This window comes from Symphalangus syndactylus, chromosome 5, assembly GCF_028878055.3.
Source record: "Symphalangus syndactylus isolate Jambi chromosome 5, NHGRI_mSymSyn1-v2.1_pri, whole genome shotgun sequence".
NCBI classification, from domain to species: Eukaryota; Metazoa; Chordata; class Mammalia; order Primates; family Hylobatidae; genus Symphalangus; species Symphalangus syndactylus.
The window spans coordinates 112,849,087-112,870,745 of record NC_072427.2 but is presented as its reverse complement, the minus strand read 5'-3'; the positions used below and the strand labels follow the sequence as shown (position 1 = coordinate 112,870,745).

At 35.5% G+C, this 21,659-nt stretch overlaps 1 protein-coding gene across 8 annotated transcripts in view; it reads left to right on the top strand.

The window, feature by feature from the left end:
- Nucleotides 1–21,659, top strand: part of LOC129482846 (uncharacterized) — a 558,703-nt gene that overhangs the window by 479,230 nt on the left and 57,814 nt on the right. Inside the window, exon 4 of one of the 8 annotated variants that reach the window (XR_010121221.1) lies at nucleotides 19,151–19,237. The exons of 5 other annotated variants lie outside the window; for them this stretch is intronic. Coding sequence is in view for 1 of the 3 variants with exons in the window: in XM_063640658.1 (XP_063496728.1) it covers nucleotides 19,151–19,323 (173 nt within the window). In the remaining 2 variants the exon portion in view is untranslated. Of the gene's footprint in view, nucleotides 1–19,150; nucleotides 21,239–21,659 lie in introns of those variants that run through there. 2 more of the 8 variants (XR_010121222.1, XM_063640658.1) reach the window with 2 other exon arrangements.

Here is a 21,659-nt window from a genome sequence, read left to right as displayed (position 1 = left end):
AGGAAAACAGGACAGTCACAAAATTACCAGGTCTGATGAATTAACTACTTAAAAGTGTGATTAAAAGCCAATGGAAATGATAGGAATGGCAGCAAAAAAGCATCCTGAATGTAGAAATAGAGGTACATTCCACTGGCCAACTGGAGTAGGATTTCTGTTATCCCAAGGCTGCGTTAAGTGATTAGGAATGCAGACCAGAAGGCATGGTTTTCACATTATCTCAACACATCTGCTCAGTGGATGAGTAGTAGATGATATGGAGGTTGTCTGGTAATCCTAAATGGAAGAGGATATAAGCCATGAAACAGGAGAGTGAGGAATGTGATAGAAATATGTTTGAACCTCATATGTTGTTAAGTTCTGAAGCCCTTAGGAATTTCATCTTTTAAAATTATTATTATGTTCCATTGTTATTTTTCCTCAAGGATAGACTGTGACTTTTCTTATCTTCATATTTTTAAAAATAGTCTCTAACACATTCTGTACAAAACCTCTAAGGAAATTTTAGGGTTTCTTTAAATTCTTAACTCAGTGTTTTTCAAGGCAAACCATTACGAAGAAAGGAGCACAACATTTCTGACATATTTGAAGTATGTAAAAACTCTAAATTACGTGGATCCTGATGAATCATAGATGCAGTTTAGGTAGCTATCCTAAAAATTAGGAAGGTCAGATACTACCTCTTTGTTTGGAAATTCCACCTCCGTGATTTGCTCATGATAGCCTTTTTGTGAGGAGGGTTTTGACTGTAAAGAATGAATGAATGAGTAAGCAGTTTTTATTAAACAAGCTCAACTTTGTTCTGCTGCTGCTGTCTCTTTGTTGTTGTAATGTATGCTTCTAATTCATGCAATACCAGCATGTTTTCCTTCTCTTCAAGAAACAAGCTTTACTAAAATACTTTCACTTCTAAACAATGTGATATATATATTTGAAATTTTCTTTGAGTTAATAGAGGTCTACTTTAGAGTGTTGTCTAGAATATTGATAAAAATCTTTTTAAATACCCTCAAAGCTGCCCGAACAGGGGATGAAGGGTAGTCAGAAATAGAAATATGCCTTCTATTTTCTCATACTATTTATTGAGTATTTTCTAAATAATAAAGGGGGAAAGAAGATATAAATATTATCCAAAAGAAATACAAAGGAGAAATGCTTGACGTGATGGATACCCTGTTTACCCTGATGTGATTACACAGTACATGCCTATGTCAAAATATTTCCTGTAATCCATAAATATATATGCCTACTGTGTACCCATAAAAATTAAAAACTAAAAAAATTTTTCAAGGTATATGGGCGTATACTTTCACTTTACAGTTGTAGAAGCTGGATGCCTGAGGTTTGGATAAATTACTGCTTTCACAAGTCAGATTCCTTTAAAACTGGTTGGGGTTTTTGAGAAGGCATCCAATGTATCTGCTCCTGCTCTAGTGAAGAAGTCCTCAACTGCTGCTACTCAGGACAAAATCATCATGGTGCATGGAAGAAACCAGTAAAAGGACCTGTAAATATTAGATTTTTCTGACTCGTCCACTTGCCTCTTCCTCCTTAAGTGGACTCTTTTTTTTAGGGTCTATGTGCAAACAGTTTTTTTTAAATACAATCATCAAAGTTGCTTTTTCAAAGGAGTCTAAAATGCATTTCATATTTGTCATTGTTTTCTTTAAATCTAGAACTCTTTTGGAAGGGATATGTAACTTGAGATGGCATTGTTATAGTTTGGAAACTATTCATCTGCTTCTTCAACTCAAAATAACAGTGCCTTCAGATCCTGAAAACTTAACTAGTTGTCTCTATTTATTTTTACCCCACTACAGCTTATGTACCTTAATCAATAGGAGTTCAGACTTTATTCTCTTGTTTTTGCTGCATTTCACATCTTCAAAAATCAACAACTCTGTCATTGAATTCCAGACACATAAAGCCAAGTTTAAGAAATAGTCATGAATTGGGATTTTTTTTTCTCCGTTTAACAAAATTTACTTTAAAAGGAGCAGGCAAAATGACTCCAAATCAATCTGTTACAAGGAAATGTTATTTTATGTTTATATGGCGCTTTTTGTTTTCAGTGGTTTTAAAGTTGCAAAATTAATGTTCCATTCCACTGTGGTAGCGTAATGCATTTTCAAAGCAAGAAACCGAAGCCTTGAGGTGTTAAGTGTCCTGTCTGTAGTTGCACAATGAACATGGCAGAGACAAAATTAGAACTGTTTCTAAGTTTTGTTTTCTTTGATCTGTCTCTCTTTTACATATTAAATTCTCAAATTAGAAGTGTGGGCCGGCTGCGGTGGCTCACGCTTGTAATCCCAGCACTTTGGGAGGGTGATGTGCCTTCAAATTTAATTTAGACCCCTGAAAAATACTTTTTCCGTGATACATTTATGCTTACTTTTCTATAGTCTAAGTGATTATTTTCAAAAAGTTTTAAAAAGTAGTTAGAAATATGAATGATACAGGAATGCAAAAAGAAGCCTCCAAACTGATAGATTTTGTTCTGGTAAAACTAAAACACTCATGGAAGTTTTGTTATAAATTTTTTTCCAAGAACTGACTTTATACCTCTGGAAATGACATCATGATGTATCACTAAATGGTCTACTTTATCATGAAACTTGAGACTACCACATGGGATAGAATATTTAAGTTCCTGAACTTAATAAGTTTTCTTGAACATAAAGGTATTCAGTGACTACTCTCACAGGCTTACTAGATAATGAAAAGTCTGATCTTTAGCTGAATCTTCCATCATATAATGTGTAGTCAGATAAGAAGTGAATGGACAACACAATAGTTAAGTAATGAACCAATGGAAAAATGAATGCATGAAACTGACAAGCAAAGGCTTTAATGAATTCATATTAGATATTATGGTTTTATGCTTGATACATTATAGAATTCAAATTAAAATGGAAAATATCTCTAGGATATCAATTATTCAGTTATGCCAAAGTTATTCAGCTACTTTAAATCATTAAACTTTCTCATTTCTACAATGTTATACAAAGGAGAGAATTCAAATAGAGGAAAAAGACACATGGGAAAAAGTATTCACTTTAACACTATACATTTGATCCCCAATTTTTTAGGGGGGTGGGGGGGGATGGAGTCTCACTCCGTTGCCCAGGCTGGAGTGCAGTGGCACTATCTTGGCTCACTGCAACCTCTGCCTCCCGGGTTCAAGCAATTCTCCTGCCTCAGCCTCCCGAATAGCTGAGACTACAGGGGCATGCCACCACGCCCGGCTAACGTTTTGTATTTTTAGTAGAGATGGTGTTTCACCATGTTAGCCAGGATGGTCTTGTTCTCCTGACTTTGTGATCCACCTGCCTTGGCCTCCCAAAGTGCTGGGATTACAGACGTAAGCCACTGTGCCTGGCCATGTTCCCAAATTTGAAGCCCTAGAGATTCTCAACATTTGGGAATTTGTTAAGCAAATACATTCCTGAGATGAAATTTTTTACAGCTACTTAAAATATTGATTAGACCAGTAGTAACATGTGATAAAAGAAAGAACATGAGCTTTGGGATCAGAAAAACCTATATTTGCATCCACTGTCACTTCCAAAATGTTCCAAATATAAAGAAACTCCTGGAATCTGTGTGCACTCTTAGTTTCTTTGTAGAATCCTCCCTGACCTGACATAGACTACTTATCCTATGGTGTACTGAGATTTAACACTGTGCTTGCAGAGAGACCAATTTAATTTTGAGAGGTAATCTGACTAAAGACTTAAGAAAGGAATGAATGGAATCAGATAGGCCACAATCAAATTCTGGCCACTTACTAGTGGTACCACATTGGGTACATTACTTCTTTGAAGCTCAGATTTCTTGTCAATAAATTGCTAATAATTATCCTGTTTACCCAGTGGATGATAAAATGGCATTATATGTACTAGCACTGAGCTAGGTATGGGTTTGGTATTAAGTACATAGTAATTGTTAGCATTGTTGTTGTGTGTCTTATGCTAATCTAAAACTTTTACTCAAAAAGATTTTAGTCGGTCATTTATGCCCAAAGTATTACTTCTTAGTACACCAAACAAACACCCTGTCTGACCGAACCCCCAATCCAACTGCCTGGCCATTTTTCCTAGTAACATTCCTTGTATAAGCCAGCATTTTTGCAGTTCTAGTCATTTCCCCCAAACTGTGTGAATTCCCACCCTGAGCCTTTCCTCCTGCTCAGCCCACAGACTGTGTCTTTTTCTCCCTCTTCTAGATTTTTCTGTTGAACAGTCCTTTTCCTTCAAGGTTTAACTCAAGTGGAGCTTCCTGCTGGAAACCTTCTATAAAGCACTCAGTATTTACTGTCTTTTTCTCCTGTGTTTTTATAGCACTTTGTATTTGATAGAATGCTTCACACTTTCAATAGATCATAATTTCTATATCTGACTCTCTACCATATATTAAACTTTTTGAAGACAGAAGCTATTTCTCCCTTCATTTTTGTAATTCTTTTAGCAACTTAGTAACTGGAACACAGTGGATATTTATAAAATATATGTCAAATTAAATTCAAGTGACTGAAAGCTCTAGAAATAACCTTGTGTAACCCTTCTTGACACAGATGTGCCATTTGAAGTGCCCATTTGAATATGATTTTTTAAATTTTTACATATTGAATTTTCACATACGTAAAGTTGGTTCTAAAAGGCTAAAAGTATTGGTATACTTGACACAGAATCACTCCGCCCTCACGCTTCATTTTAATTTATTGCACAGATAGAAAGCTAATGGGTACAATTATATGGATATAATCTTTCCATCTGGGCTAGTTCATGAACAAAGCATATTAGGTAATTTACAAGCTCTATCCTGGCTTGCTTAAAACAGTACCTGTAACATTTTGGGAAATTTTACTAGTTCGAGAGAGGGAGAGATAAGTGAATTGATTTACATGGTCAATTTGGAAGACTTATGGGTCCTCTGGAAAGAAAATAAACTCAAGAGTTTTCAAATATAATGTCTTATAATTCTCTCTTTAGAAAGGAAGAAATTGTAGTTCTTTAAAACTGATTAACTATGAGGATAGTAAGACTGAGTGAAAGGATAGGACAAAACTTGGCCTGAACATGAGTGTCAGCTGATCTTGAAAGAGTTTCTAATTTTGGTGTAATTAAAATAAAAATTTTTAATAGCTTCACCCATTGCCACATAATATTAATTAGGCCTCCAAAGACAAGAAAAGCTCCTCTATGAACCACTTTTACAGGAATCTCTGTGCGCTCTTAGAGTTTCAAGTCTGCGACTTGAAAGATTTAAACTACAAAATTCTGTGTGTATGTGTGTGTCTCTCTCTCTGTCTCCCTTTCTCTATGTGTGTGTGTCTGTCTCACACACACACACACACACACACGCACATAATTTTCTCCCAAAAAATTTACACCCAAATTAATGGCGTGTTCCTTTTTGACAAAGACTTTGGCTAAACCCTCTTGTAAAACATTCTAAAATGGCTAGTGATATCTACCTACTGACAAGGAGCCAGTGTAATCAATAACCCAATCAAACACTCAAAATGCTTAAGTATAATCTTAGGATTTTTAAATATCCTTATTATTTTCACTTGGTACTTCATATTGAATGAATATCACCAAGATCCAACTTGATAGGCTGGGTGCAATGGCTCATGCCTGTAATCACAGCACTTTGGGAGGCCGAGGTGGGCAGATCACGGGAGGTCAGGACTTTGAGACAAGCCCGGCCAACATGGTGAAACCCTGCCTCTACTAAAAATACAAAAATTAGCTGGGCGTGGTGGCGGGCGCATGGAATCCCAGCTACTGGGAGGCTAAGGCAGGAAGTTACTTGAACCTGGTAGGCAGAGATCGCAGTAAGCCGAGTTCTAGCCACTGCATTCCAGTCTGGGCGACAGAGAGAGACTCCGTCTCAAAAATCAAAACAAAACAAAATGAAAACCAAAACAAAGATCCAACTTGATTTAAAAAAAAAAAAGCAGGGGGGTGCTGGACTGGCCGGGCGCAGTGGCTCACGCCTGTAATCCTGGCACTTTGGGAGACCGAGGTGGGCGGATAACCACGTCAGGAGATCGAGACCATCCTGGCCAACATGGTGAAACTCCGTCTCTACTAAAAATGCAAAAATTAGCTGGGCATGGTGGCGGGTGCCTGTAATTCCAGCTACTCGGGAGGCTGAGGCAGAACCCGGGAGGTGGAGTTTGCAGTGAGCTGAGATAGTGCCACTGCACTCCAGCCTGGAGACGGAGCTAGACTCCGTCTCAGAAAAAAAGTGGCTGGACTTGCCAGTTTGGTTGGCAAAGAAAACCCATCAAATTTTAAAATGACCAAGGTCATTGTAGCTTTGAAAAACCTTTATTTCTGTTTGTATACAATGGTGAACTTAATTCGTGAGAATTTTGCACGTCAGTATAAGGTCCAATTCTCCTTCTTCAGAAATGGAGAAGAACTTGTTTAAATATCACACATTTTTCTTTAAATAATAAAGAGACAAATTAATTCCTATTAAATCTTAATTTGGAAGTATTGTTTGATTGTGGAAGATTCTAGAATGGATGTTAAGAATCTGATTTTGTCTATGAGCTCCTTCCCTGTTTCACTCCGTGGTTCTCTCCAGTCCCACCTTCCAAAATTCTCATCATGTTCTACTTTATCCAAAAAGACTAAACTTTTCACCCTTTTCTGAATATACATTTTTATTACTTTCCACCAAACTACTTTTAAATATCTAAAATTCTACCATTTCCCAAGGAGACTTACGTGCTGTTACAAACAAAATAGGCATATAAACAAATAACTAATATACATAAAAGCTGCCTTAATCATTACAAAACCATTATTAGGATTAAAAAGCCCTTACTAAATAATAATCAAACATAATTTTAGAGCTAGTTTAATGGCAATTATATTTCAATACATACTTTAAAAATGTATGTTGTGACTCTTTACCACCTAGCTCTAAGAAATTAAAACTATTATCACAATATTTTATATATATGATTAACAAAAAACTTGCAATATTAATAAAATGCCATGTTTCTCTACTCTTTAAAAAGAGTTAAGCTAGTATCAATGTACTAATAAGAGTAAAATATGTTCACGAATAGACATGGAATATTCACCTATGTTAGAACTTTCTCCTTCAGTCTACCAGCTCAAAGCTATATGAGAAACCTATTTTTAGTTCTTGTGAAAGAATAAAGCCTGGCACCCATCTTTAGTTTAGCAAGCTCATAGTGACACATAGAGCATTTTTCTATAGTTTTCATAGCATATGTTGTGTGGATCACATACTAAATATTTATTTTGTAATTTACAGTCTAGAGGAATTATTAGAAAAGAAACTGGGTAAAAAATATTAGATCAAACTTTGATAATAATAAGTTTAAGTAAGAAACTAACTTTTGAAATTTACATGTTGGGCATGTTTCAAGAGATCATCTGTTGGGAAACACCTAAAACAAGTTGTTTTCTAATAAGGTTTACCCCCCACCGCCCCTGTTTTTTTTGTTTTAGCTGAATTGTTATGTTTTTTCCTGAACAAGTATTTGTGTGACAGTTTCTGCTGCTATTGGTTCAGTTGACATTCTATCATAAATAATAAAAATTCTTGGATATTTTTACTCTTACAAGTATAATAAATCTTCACTTAATATATGTAAATTGTACATATATATGTAAATTGTTATATGTTACAGATGCTTTAGAAACATTGTATATTTGAATAACTATATGTACATCACAGGACCACAGGATTCTGGAATACGTGTGAATTAAAATCATTAAAATGTTTATAAACTGAAAACTCAGTCATGTGAATTTACTTATGAAGAATACCTTAATATCACAGTACAGAACAGAGTATGGGAGATGTTTAATTTTAGTCCAGTTTTAAAACAATGATATGTTTAACTGGCTGCTTACTTTTAAATGATGTATTCATAAACTTTAGCAATGTTCATTCACGAATTTTCCCTATAAATTTAACTTTCCCTGTACTAATCAAGGATATAAGTTAGTAGACTCTAGTTGTTTCTGGATTGCTTGGTTCATATCTTAAAAAGGAGAGATTTTTTTAAATGGTGTTTACTCAGAAAGTAATGACATTTTTTAAGGGAGAAAATTTGGCATTTTACATTTCAGAAGCAATAGTATTGGCAGATGTATATCAGGATTTTAAAAATTCCTTGCAAAAATATGCATATTCCAGCCAGCGGAAACGACATGAGACCTTTGTTCTATGGGAGATCTAGAGAGGTTTTGTGCCTCTCTAGATTCCCTTCCTCCACATCCTACAGTGAGTTAATAACCAGTGATGGGCAAGAAGGCAGATCGCCTGCCTTTTGGGTAGGTGTAATTTTTCATTACCTTGAAAAGTCTTAAAGGTAATCCTCGAATATCGAATACTTTATTATTTATTAAATCACTTTTCTAACTGTTCCAGACCATGTTTCTATAGCCTGTGTACACAGTGATTGACACATAAAAATCAGTCACGTTTAACAAGTGCATGAACTTAAACATCTTTATATGAATTTGATATCTAATTGTGAATTGCTACTCACTATGTGATCACCATCTGTCATTCAGCATGAACTGAGAACTATACATTATCACTATTTATTGGTTCAATCTTTTTCAAGGCACAATGCCTAAGGAAGTTGCTGATTATTGATCCACCATAATTGAAATGCCCACACATTTGAAAAAGATGGTTAAATAATGAAAATAACTTGTTTCCCTGTATATTGATTTAACTAAAGAAAGTAAAATGCATTTGTGATTCGCTTGTACATTGTTTTTCTAACCACAATAAAAACTGACTTGAGAAGTTTGTCAGACACATATATTTATTTCACAAATAGGTATCTTTTTCATGGCTTTTGTGAAGAAAATGATGCATTGGAATTGATATATTGTGCATAATATAAATGCCAATAATACACTTATTCTTCTAGATTTTTATTTATTCTGAGTTTATCCAATTATTATGCAGGGCTGTTTACATCAGAGATTGACTGCCTCTGTTTTTGCTTTGGGGAGTCTTAGCTTTTGCCCTATGTACAGTTATGTGCTTCTAAGGCAAAGCAAAAGTTGTTGGTGCTCGTGGGTTTCTCTCCTCCTTGTGCCAGAATCACTTCCCTGCAAGACTGCTTATGGAACATTCCTAACCCACATTTGTTTCCCCCAGGACTCTGGCTCCTTTGAGGGATTTGCCTGCCTAGCTTGATGGAGGTATTCCAGCTCTGTTTTCTTTCAGATAATACTTCTATTCATTTTATCTAAATAAAGGATTATATTAGCTAAAAGCAATTGAACTTGAGATATGAGTAGGTACCTTTCTAGTATCTGGTTTTGTTGCAGGTTCTTATGGTTGATTTTCTGCCTGTAATGTGGTATTTAAATAGAACCGTCTTTAAATAGCAACAACTCCTAGGAAAAAGTTTCGAGGAAACCTATGCAAGCTTTTTGAAAGAAATTGGCATTTAAGTGCTTAATTCAGTTAGCAACTCATAAAGTCTATATTGACTAGGATGCAACTAGCCTTTATAAGCATTAATTTCATGACATGCACACTTTGTAGAAGTGAATGTAGAGTTTGTAGATCCTTAGGCAAATCTTCACTGTCAGTTGAATTTATTTAAAGAGCTTTTCTGGTCACCTTTGAACCTCAATGATTTCTCCAGATGTACAGAAGTGAACAATGTAAAAATCTTGCTGTTTCAGCAGAACTGATTCCAGCTGGCTGGGAACTGGATCTGCAAGTCATTGGTTACAGCTGTGTTTCGATTTATGTGATGGTTGAAAAAATAAATTACCCGATTAGATGGCTAGAAAGAGGACTCTTTGTTTAGCCCTTGTGTGGGGACTGAAAGTGTTTATGGTGCTGTTTTCTACGCAGTCTTTGCAAAGTAAGCTGGACAAATAGACTTATTCAATGCTTCTAAGAAATGTTGCATATTCAGCTTTAATTCTTTACTAAAGAAACTGTATTTTTTTATAGTGCTGTCATCCAGCAAATGTTTTAAAGGTCCAGCGTGTAAGAGAAGCAGTACGTTTTCTGTCCTACTGAGCACTGCATTTAGTAATTGAAAAGCAGTTTTCTTTTGTTTAATGTGTACTTTAAAAAATGTCTTTGTCAGGCACGGGAATGGGAATACATTTTCTCTTAAACTCAATACTTTATAATAGCAAAGTATCTGAACATAAGTTCTAACTTAACCCTTTTCCTCAGCGAGTTATGGCTAGTGTCACGTAAGAGAAAATACATTAATTAAATTGCTATATAAAGGAATATAGTCAAACATTACTGTAAAAAATTAACATGCCTGTGGGCCACTTGGGCTATTAGGCTTTTGAATTTGTGAATGTTTTCTTTGTTATCAAAGTAAAGTTTTGTATGGAGAGTTTGGAAGAGTGTTAATCAGCCTATAACTTTCCAGGATAGTAAAAGTCAAAATGCTAATTCTTGGAGCTTTGGTATACAGATCCTAACAAAATGCCTCCCCAGAGAGACTAATATACTAACACTATCTTGTGTGAGAACTTTTTTGTTTGTTCTATTGCATTATTTTTTTAAGGTAACTTAACTTGGATCATTCTGTTTCCTAAGTTATAAGCTGTCAGAACCAATGAATTGTTTATAGTTCACCCAGTTCCACTGTGGCATTAAAAAAGTGAGCGGTGTCTCTGGAAAAGATAGCTACGATGATATGTCTTCATCATTATTTTCTCAAACACTGATTTGCTAAGTGATTTCAATATTTTTTGGAAGTTTTTTTTTTTCTTTAATGCTTTCTAAACTCCTGAAAAGGGCCCACATTCTTCAGTGAACTTGAAACTGAGGCCAAGCACTTGACTAGGTGTAACAAGGTCTCCTAAGTTCAGTAGCAGTTCAGTGTGGGGAACACCCAGAAATGTGTTATATTTTCCAAGAAAATAGAAAATTCTTTGTCTGTTTCCTTTCTTAAACAGCTATATATTATGGAATTTAAAGATGCAGAATAAATAAGCATAATGTATCTAATAGGAGACGAAAGTGGGATTGATCTGTCTTGAATTCAAAGACAGTTTTGCTATGTTAGGCTATTTTCTTGATCAATGAAAGTATACCTTCTAACCCTTAACAAAATCAATACAGTTGATTGGAAAAGATAGAACAAAGCATGAGAATGCAGAATACACTTGAACCTTCATTGTTCAGAAATATTTAAAAGATGTTTATAATGCTTAGAAGCATTTTCCACTAACTCCATGTAATGGAAGCTTCTTTAATCAAGATTGAAGACCTAAGTGAGTTTGAGAATATGCTATAGCGGCATCCTTCATGGAATAACATGTTTTTTTTTTGTGTGTTTTTTTTTAAGTTAAACTCATCTCACATTACTTATACTTCTAAAAGTGGGAGCAATTTCTATTACTGAGCATAGAGATAGCAAAGTAAAATTCAATCTTGAAAAGGATGTGTATAAATTAATATGAAAAACTTAGAAAAAAGTATCTATAAAGAGAGAGCACTTTTTAATTTAAAATAATTTGCTCTATATTTTGTGTTCCTGCTAACTGTCATAATTAGCAGATAAAGCATTTTCTTTTCTTATGAAAAGAACCCTACAAAATTAGCATATTTTTTACATGAAAGAAAACTCTAAAAATCTAGAATAAAAATGATTATGCACAGTCAGTATAATACCTATCCATTAATAACTTTATTCTCCTTCAATTATGGAGCACTTGAAAAATGAATATTTTTTGAAACCAAAAAAGATGTTTTTAAAGTTTTTGCAAGTTGATAGAGAATTTTTAACCTATGATTCACCTGTTTTTCTGGTTTCCTTTGTATTCCAAATTTCAGAAATCCACTTGAGGTTTTATAAACTATATATCTTATCCTGACAAATTTTAAATGCCTTATTAAAGCTAAAGTGTGTCTATTAGATCAATGAATCCTAAAATGTTTTTTTAATCCACATAGGCTAATTTTTGCAGTCATCCAATGAAATTAGGAGGTTTTCTCCCCAGTGCCTATGACATAACTGTGTTTACACATTTTTAAATCTTAGAAAATTACTATCTAGTTATAAAATGAAAATTTTTATGTAGTATTTCAAATAATTAAAAATTTCAGTGGAAATAAAGTAATCTACATAAAAGATCTAGTATAACATTTTGAAGTTGCCATATTATGCAGCTAATGTGAAATGATACAATTTTTTTTTTTGAGATGGAGTCTCTGTTGCCCAGGCTAGAGTGCAGTGGCCTGATCTCTGCTCAGCGCAACCTCTGCCTCCTGGGCTCAAGCAATTCTCCTGTCTCAGCCTCCTGAATAGCTGGCACTACAAGCGCACACCACAACGCCCAGCTAATTTTTGTATTTTTAGTAGAGATGAGGTTTCACCATATTGCTCAGGCTGATCTCGAACTCCTGACCTCAGGTGATTGACCTGCCTCGGCCTCCCAAAGTGCTGCAATTACAGGAATGAGCCACTACGCCTGACCTGAGATCATACAAATTTTGAAATTCAGCTACGAGGTGAGATACCACAGGGATATAGGAAGAGGCAATGTCATTAGCTTTACTGGAGATAAATGCTACTGGACAGTTATTATGAGGGTTAAATTAGATAATTATGTAAACAGATATCTAAATAGCAGATAGTAATTACCAGGATATGTTTCCAATTGTACTGTCCTTCCATTGCACAGGATTTTAGGGCTAAATTGGGCTTTGGAGATAACCTAGTCCTCTCTCCTCATTTTAAAAATAAGAGAACTTAGGTTCCAAGAGTTAAATGACTTATCCAAGATGATAAACATTATTAATTGCAGAATTGGCACTAGAACTAGTTTTTCTCACTCTTAGATCAGTTTTTTTCTACTTTCTCACTTTGTTTCATGGTGTCGTACTTAGCCTACCATATGGAAAATAGTATTTCTCTATAGTTAACATTACTTAAAACATAAATTTTTATTGATCCTGTACCATAATATTCAGAGTCTAAATACAACAGTAATTCTGAAGTCATTTGAAGGCTTCTCACTTATATTCATTCTTAAAAAGCCAGGATTAACTGTTTTCTCTGTCACCTGTTAGGAAGCACATCAACCCAGCAGAAACATTACATATTAGTATGTACAATATGGAGAACTATTGAAAAATACTCTTCCAGATTTGTGTGTGTGTATATATTTATTTTATTTATTTATTTATTTGAGACAGAGTCTCGCTCTGTTACCCAGGCTGGCGTGATCTCGGCTCACTGCAGCATCCGCCTCCTGAGTTCAAGCAATTCTCCTGCCTCAGCCTCTAGAGTAGCTATAACTACAGGTGTGCACCAACACGCTCGGCTAATTTTTGTATTTTTAGTAGGATGGGTTTTCACCATGTTGGCCAGGCTGGTCTTGAACTCCTTACCTCAGGGGATCCACCCGCCTCTGCCTCCCAAAGTGCTGGGATTACAGGAGTGAGCCACTGTGCCTGGCCTCAGATTTGTATATAATTTGTTAGGGTATAATTTTTGTGGTCTCCATAATTGCCCCTCATTATCATTCCCTGCCTTTTCCCTGAAAGAGAAACACTCCGCCAGCATCCTCAAGACCTAGTTGTTCCTATGTGTGGTTGCACAACAAAGTTCACATCACTTTTAGCTCAATAGCTTCCTCAAGTTCTTCTTCTTGCTCTGTTCCCTCATCTCAGTGTCATCTCTGTAGTGTGCTTTGAATGAGGTCCCTTTGTGGATACTGATGGACTAACAGACTAGATTGGAAAGTGGGTTGTACACTTCGGAGAGCAGAAGAGGGGAGAGGGCAAGAGGAAAGAAAACAGGGAAGGGAAGGCATGAAAAAGAGGTTGCTACAATGAATTACAATCACTTTTTTTTTTGTATTACTAAATGCAAGAAGGAACATTAGATTTTTACATGCCAGGATCATTCCTAAAAGGAGGAGAAATCTCTGATTATTTATTTTTCCATGGTAGTTGTGATATTCTACACTTACATATATCAAAAGAAAGAGAAATAAAGTAATTTCAGGTTGGCAAACCTATTGCATCCCGGTCATAAAGTGCCTGAATTTAACACTGAGTCATTTTCTTGTCCAAACACTAAAATCTTAAAAGAAAATACAGGTCAAGTTTTTTTTTTTCCTTGTTAAAAACCAATGATATCTTTTATTGTGAACCTTTTAAAGTAATAACTCATATAAATTTACATTTTACATTATTTAATTTTGCTTAAAATAATTAGTTCTAGAATCTGATTTATAAATCAAAATTTTCATACCAAGGTACACACACACACACATAGGCACTCATAAACACACTCGTATCATCTGGGATTTTTTCTCCGTTAATTCCGTAGAAAATTCCTAACCAGGGCTGGGAGTGGTGGCTCATGCCTGTAATCCCAGCATTTTCGGAGGCCGAGGTGGGCAGACCACAAGGTCAGGAGATCGAGACCAGCCTGGCCAACATGGTGAAACCCCCGTCTCAACTAAAAATACAAAAATTAGACAGGCATGGTGGCACTCTCCTGTAATCCCAGCTACTCAGGAGGCTGAGGAAGGAGAATCACTTGAACCCGGGAGGCCGAGGTTGCAGTGAGCTGAGATCGCGCCATTGCACTCCAGCCTGGGCGACAGAGCAACACTCCATCTCAAAAACAAAAACAGAAACAGGAAAAAAAAAAAAAAAAAAAAAAAAAAACCAGGACTTTTAGAAAAGATTTTTTTTTTTTACTTTTTGCTACTCACACTACTATTACATCACTTCTTTATTGAAAGCAGAAATATGTAATATGTGTTGTTTGGCCCTAAAAAGAGAATGACTCTCATTTCTGGAAAAGTTAGACAAATAAACACCTCATATTTATTCGGAGACTTTAGCTTGAGTAGTTTTTTTGTGTCTTCTGATTGATAGTACTGTTATCAACTGTTTCAAAGTTAGTATCTACCCTTTTTCCTTAAGTAATCATGCATATTTCCAGACTATTAGTAAATAAAAACCATAGATACTCTTCAGTCAAAAGAAATTCTCTTTTAGATCTTCAAATAAATCACCATAGTTTCATTCTCTTAAAAGAGACTTGAAAGAAAGTATTGAGATACAATAATCAATTATGCTATAAAACTTTGCACAAGGAAAATTTAAGTCAATGGTCTCCTATAAAACTTTTGCAGGGTTGGAAACGTTTTATATCCAGGCTGTTCAGAATGGTATCCACCACCATGCGCCCTTCTATACATTTGAAACGTGGCTAGGGCAACAGAAAAAAAAATGAATTTTCACTTTAATTTAAATAGCTACATGTGGTTGGTCACAGCTTATTGGAGAATACAGGTTAAGTAAAACAGAAAAAATGCAAGTAATAAACAATAAATTCTGCACATCCACGAATTTTGAGTCAAAATTTGAACTCTAGTTGATTTTTTGTCTTTTGTCTTCTATCCTTCTTACTCCAAATCTCACTAAAGAATTTAAATATGATCCCCTTCTTAGCACTGATTTCAAATGGCATTTATAAGAAATAAAAGATTCCTGCCTTAGTCGTCAGGTAGAAGGCAGGTTGTATTAAAGTATTTCAGAGTAGTCAGTTATTACCTCCTTTAACTGAAAATATTTTTTGACGTTAAATTCATATCTTTCTTATTTTTTAGAAAGTTAACAGAACAAATCTCCAAAAACACAAAAATAGTTGATCTAGCAAGGCAATACTTGCATTATACGACTTAAATTAAATGTAAAACAGCATCAAAATTTTACTTTGTAAATATTTTAGCCATAGTCAAAGTATAAACTCTGATTTAGGGATGCTTTTGTATTGATGATAAGATGTTAAGAATTAGAAGAGACCTTAAACCCATATATATGTCAGTGGTAATTGGACTAATTGATTACATCTTCTTTCAAATAAATATTGATTTAATCAAGTCTGCATTCCCATTGGCCTTAACAGAAGTCCTGCCAGAAGCCTGTGCACTCGGAACTGGCTAACCTCTATCTGGATATAAGTATTTTAAATGCGTGGCCATTCAGTTTTAAGTATGAATTTTTTTTCGCCAATATTTATTCTTCTTGATTTTCTAATCTCCTCAGTTAACATTGTTATGCCTTCTGTAAAGTTAAGGCCTGTGTGTGTGTATATCTCTGTATGTAATAGAGAGATAGCATGGATTAGGGGAAAAAAAGTTGTATTTGCATTTGTTGTTTCTGATTCACAGAGCTAGGAGTGCAGTGCTCATGTGGAGTCCACAGAGCTGGGATATCAGTAGGCAGTTGCTGTAAGCACATGTTCAATTATTAAAATAGTCGACATTTTATGTCTGATAGCCATAGCGAGGTCATGACATTAATTTATCCAAAGTATTGTGGGCAACTGTCTAGAAAAATAAATAGCATAAAGGGCACACATGCCAGAGAGCTAAAAAAGAAAAAAAAAAGTTGGGTCTGAGCAAAGAGAGATTAAGAGATGACCAATTTATTTAATCCACATAGAACAGGAAGAAGTCAGCAGGTGTCTCAATGTTAATGACAAGTATTTTAAGCTATGCTGCGCATGCGTTGATTTTTGCTTTAGTTTTTCATTAGATTCTAAGCTTGTTGAATACTACTCCTGTTCTTCTATGTCAGAAACTCAATTTCATATTTTATTGTTGCTTCAATGCTTAGGGATTCTTTGCTATCTGTTTCTTTCTCTCCTTTTTCATTCTTCCCTTCCCTCTTCCCATTTCTGTGTTTCCCTTTCTTCTTCCCTCTGTTATTTTCCTTCTTGCCTTTCTCTCTCATGAGAGTATATTCTTAATTCTGTTTCCTTCTGGTGCCAACTTCTTTTTCTATTTTTGTTGTTGCATTTGAGAGGTTTCTTTTTCCTTTTGCTTTCAAATCAGGAGCCTGTAGGAACTGATCTTAGAGATACATACCCTACTACCGATGCTTCTATCTCTTTATAGGTTGTGTGATGTTTTCTTTGGAACCTCTGCGAATGGTTGTCCTTCTTGTTTGTTGCCACAGATCTGTTGCCAATCTGCTACCTTAGTTGAGCCTGCAGTGCGCACTGCATGCTGGGATCTGTCTGTGTGAGTAAACTGAAATTTCTACAGCACCAGACAGCATTAGAGTTGGCTTGAGAATTGCCGTACTTTGCTTCCTTTTGTATGTATTTCTTGTATGCTGCGGAGTCACTGATGGCTAGCTCTGTCTGGCAAGTAATTCAGAAATGCTGTTCATGTAGAAAGGAAAGGTAGGCACTTTACCACACTCTGTCATTAAAGGGAGCAATTGAAGAACAAAGGAATTGAGTAAATACCTATATATTGCCTTTTGTGTTGTGAAACACTGTAGCACAAACACATTTGTGTTCAGCCAAATGTTTTACTTCCTTTTGTAGTAATGCATATAGTAGGTTGTCTCCACATATGTACAAGAATCCATATTGTATTTAAACGTATATAGTCAATTGTTCATCTTTATAGGCTGCAAACATGTCTCAGTCTCAAAGACTTTTACATATCCACTCCCACACAGCTATTTGTTATTTTTTAAAAGTTCTTAAATTAAAAAAAATAAAATATACTACTAATATCCCTGTTGGTTGATTTTATTAAGCAACTTAGGATTTCAACACAGTTTAAATCATATTGATGACTCAGATCCTGGCAGGTCTTACAATTCCTGTGAAATGAGAGCACAGCTAATAAAAATATTAAGCAATTACTTTTATTAAAATCATAGGGTTTTTTTTCATTATCACATAGAAATGATTGATCTATACAGATTGGTCTCACTCATGTGTCTTTTGGGCTGCTTGAGGGCTTCATATAGAAGTGGAAAGTCCCCTTTGCTCTTGCTTCGACCAAGGTGGGGAAAATGAAGGCACAGAATACAATCTAGGGCTATTAAAGAATTGCTGGCATTACTTCTCTCTATCACGTGTGAGCCTGGCTGCCTGCTTCCTGAGGTAGGGGATCCAGGATGAGACTGTGCCGGAGCCTGTTTCCACAACTGCATTTGGAGATCCGTCTTATTGATTGGGGGGGGAAAGGGGTGGGGATCAGGAGTGTGAGGTGAGGGGAGGACCATCTGACGACTGGCTCAATGAAGCACAAGACATTTTCTTCCGGAAAGATGTCAAACAACTGAGAAACAGCCAGAGAGGAAGTAGAAAGGTGGAAAAATGAGGAGACCCTGGAAGAAATGAAGGCATTTCCTATGAGACAGCCTTGGGGCTTTTTTCTTTCCTTTCTTTTTTTTTCCTTCCATCATCTGACCTGCAAAGGCTAGAGTGACAGCGTCATGCAAATGCTGCAGTCCAGCAGGTCTGGGAGAGGGTGGATGCTAGACTGTGAGTTAATGTTAATGATGAGCGCAGTGAAAATACCAGCCGCTGCCACCCCCTGCTCACAGAAGCGCTCTGAGTCAGCATCAGATGCTTTGCCTCGCCTCTCGCTGTGTGTCTGTATGCCTGTGTGCGCGCGCGTGCTCGCTCGGGCATCCGTGTCTAGCCGAGGGGAGGGGGTGGCGTGTGAGTGCGTGGAGGGTAAAAGCCAGTCAGTCAGTGAGAAGCAAAGGTACGTTGGAGAGCAACTAAAATCTGACTGATTTCCATCTTTGGAGCATCAGATGTATTCCCTAAGGAGGATGGGTCTCCGTGATGGGGGTGGTATAATTATGTTAATGTCATATTTATGGAGGGGTGAGATTTTTCATTCTGATAATTGGTTGAATGCTATGGTCAAAAATTGTAAAGCCATATTCAGTTTTAGGGAAAAGCATGGACTTAGATCTAAGGGCTGTTTTATTTTTTCGCTTTTTGTGAGTGCTGCTTTTTTGTTTTTTTGGTTTTTGTTTTTTAACTATTTATTTTAAGCCATAAGTGATTCAGTATGGGAAATCAAATGATAAACAGAAAGAGATCTTATATAATGATGCATTACATCATGGAGCAGAATATTTAAAGTCTTACAAGGCAGAGTAAAGATCTGGACAGGGGGTGGGGGGTGGTGGTTGGAAAGGGGTGTGGTACTAGGGTGGAGGAGGGGGGCCAGTTAGCAAATATTTTGTGCAGTATAGCTTTCCTTGCAGCTTACTTGGAAATGGATGATTCACCTGTTCTACAGGAAAACATTCTAATTCTTTCCATTTTTTTTTCCTCCTCTTTTTCCCTTTTAAGATCAACCACCTCAGAAGAGCCAGATTCCACTTCTGTGGCCAGGACTTTTATATTATGGCTGGTCCGATTGTTTTACCCTGCGTTCTATGCTACTAAACCTTGGATCATTCCTAAAGTACAAATTCTGTTCTCGAACCACAAACAAGGCTAAAAGATCGGAGGAAATTCAGTGAATATACAGGATTGGGGTTGTGTATTTTTAAAAGTATTGAGCTTTATAATGTAATTATTCAAGAAATAGAATCATGGTTTTTTTTTATGATGTTGCCAGCATTTTAAATTACATGTTTATTAAGTGGCATTGCTCAAATAACTACAGAGTATGCGTGGAAATATTTGCTGTCTGAATAGTTTGGAGATTCAAAGAGAAAAATCAAGCTTCAGAGGTATTAAATTATGACATGCAGAAAAGTTTTTGTTTTGTTCTTAACTGCGACGGTATATATTTAAATCCGATTTAAAGTATTATATGTCCTGGGCCCACCTTACCAGTTGTGCTGTATAGCAGTGTAATGAGAAGCAAAATTTCAATTAGGGTCCCATTAACTGGCATATAATCCTTCTTTAATGTAACAGAGGCTATGGTGTTGCTGTACAAATCTGCTAGAAGCAGATTTTAACCCATGTTTAGTCTCTTTCTTTGGATCTAAGGGAATGACTCTTAACTGTTCATTGTCTGCATTGTTTCTCATATTCTTCATTATTTTAAGGTCTGGAATCAGTCTATCAATAGTCGTCGTGGTTACTCAGCTCATCCTAACTTTTATATATCATATATATATTTCTACTTATGTATTTTAAATAGTATTTAGAGGTAAAAGCCTAAGTGAACCCAACTGTAATTTCTAAGCTATCCTTATTTCTGGAAGAAGAATTCTACCGCATCAAACCAGACTTTTCCTAGTCCCTGAGACCCTAACTTGTGAGGTATTTTAGTAACATCACAAGTCAGGCTCTTGGGACCTAGGCGGAGGGGAACCAGCAGCTTTGGACCTTATTGATTGTCTGCAGTTACCACCAGAACAAAAGAACATACATAGATTCTGCCTAGGAGAAAAGAACAATGCTTTTCTTTCTCATCAGCAATGTTTTCACCATGACCCACCCCCAAAAATACTATTGTGAGAAACTGTACTCTAAAGTGATTACACAGTTGCACTGAAATAGCATTTGTATTACAATGATCATACAAAAGCAATATAAGAAACCTGTGTAAGGAGCAAAATTAAAATATAAGTGTTTTAAAATGCTTCTTTTGGTGCATTTTAAGGTGGCTAGTATAAGAGGATATCTCTTCAGTTAATGAGAGGGGATTATATTTATAACTCTTTTCATAGGCATTGAAATATATACATTAGCTACTTAAATAAATCCTGTATGTCTCCATATAACTATGGCTCAGACTGTGTCATATACAGCTATAATCATGCTTGAGGCCTAGAAATAACGTGATTTACAATCTTCTTTATTGACCCTATTAGATTTTACTACCGATTTAAGAAGAATGCTGTTTTATACTTTACTTTGTATTTATTGCCAGGGCTTTTCTGAGTCTTCTATCCAAACAACATACTTTATACGTCTTAACAATTCTAACAATTATTTTGTTACGAGAGTCCAAGAGTGAAAGCTTCACCAATAATTTGGGAAAATATGTCTTTTTAAAAATTTTTACAGTTTACTGTGTACATATCATGGGCCTACGTGAGATAAAACAGTAAACGCCACCTATGAAGTCAAACTGCTTTGACTAGCAACTGCATATGAACTGCATAGTTTTAGTTTTATAAGAATTTTAGTTTTATCAGAGGTAACTATTCCAACCATAAGTAATATGTCATATTTGAAAGTTTAATAGCCATCGCCACATCAGATGATATGTCTTTCTTGGAGATAGAATCAGTATACTAAATCTATTTTAAAATTTTACAATAATGTTACAAATATCAAGATTCAAAATGGAGATGACAGACTTGCCATAATAGAAGCAACAAAGTGGCTTCATTCTTTTAACTATTGCCTTAGATGGGTGCCATAAATTATGTGTCTTCTGCATTGTTAAAATAAATGTATGAATGTGTTTTAGAATACTGTATGGAGTCTTTGTTCATCTTTTTAAAAATTTCTTATAATGCCTACTTGAAATATTACAGAATACAAATCATCTATTAGTCAGTTATTAAAAATTATTAATATAACAATACCATAAACATACACATCTGTATAAAGCATGCAGAATATGTTTAAGCATGTGTGCACACTGTACCTATTCAGATTCTTTCTTTATATGATCTACTTCATTTATCTACCTAGAAGTTCTGAAATTTTAGGTGTGTATGTATATGTATAAATATAAGTTTTAAAGCTCCAAATGAAAGGAGGTAATATAAACAGTAAAGAGTTTTGGTAGTATTTATCTTTTATTTCTTTTGACCTCATTCTCGTTGGAATTGAGTATTTTTTAAAACCATAAGTTTCTTAATACAAAGAAATCTATGTATGTTTGTCT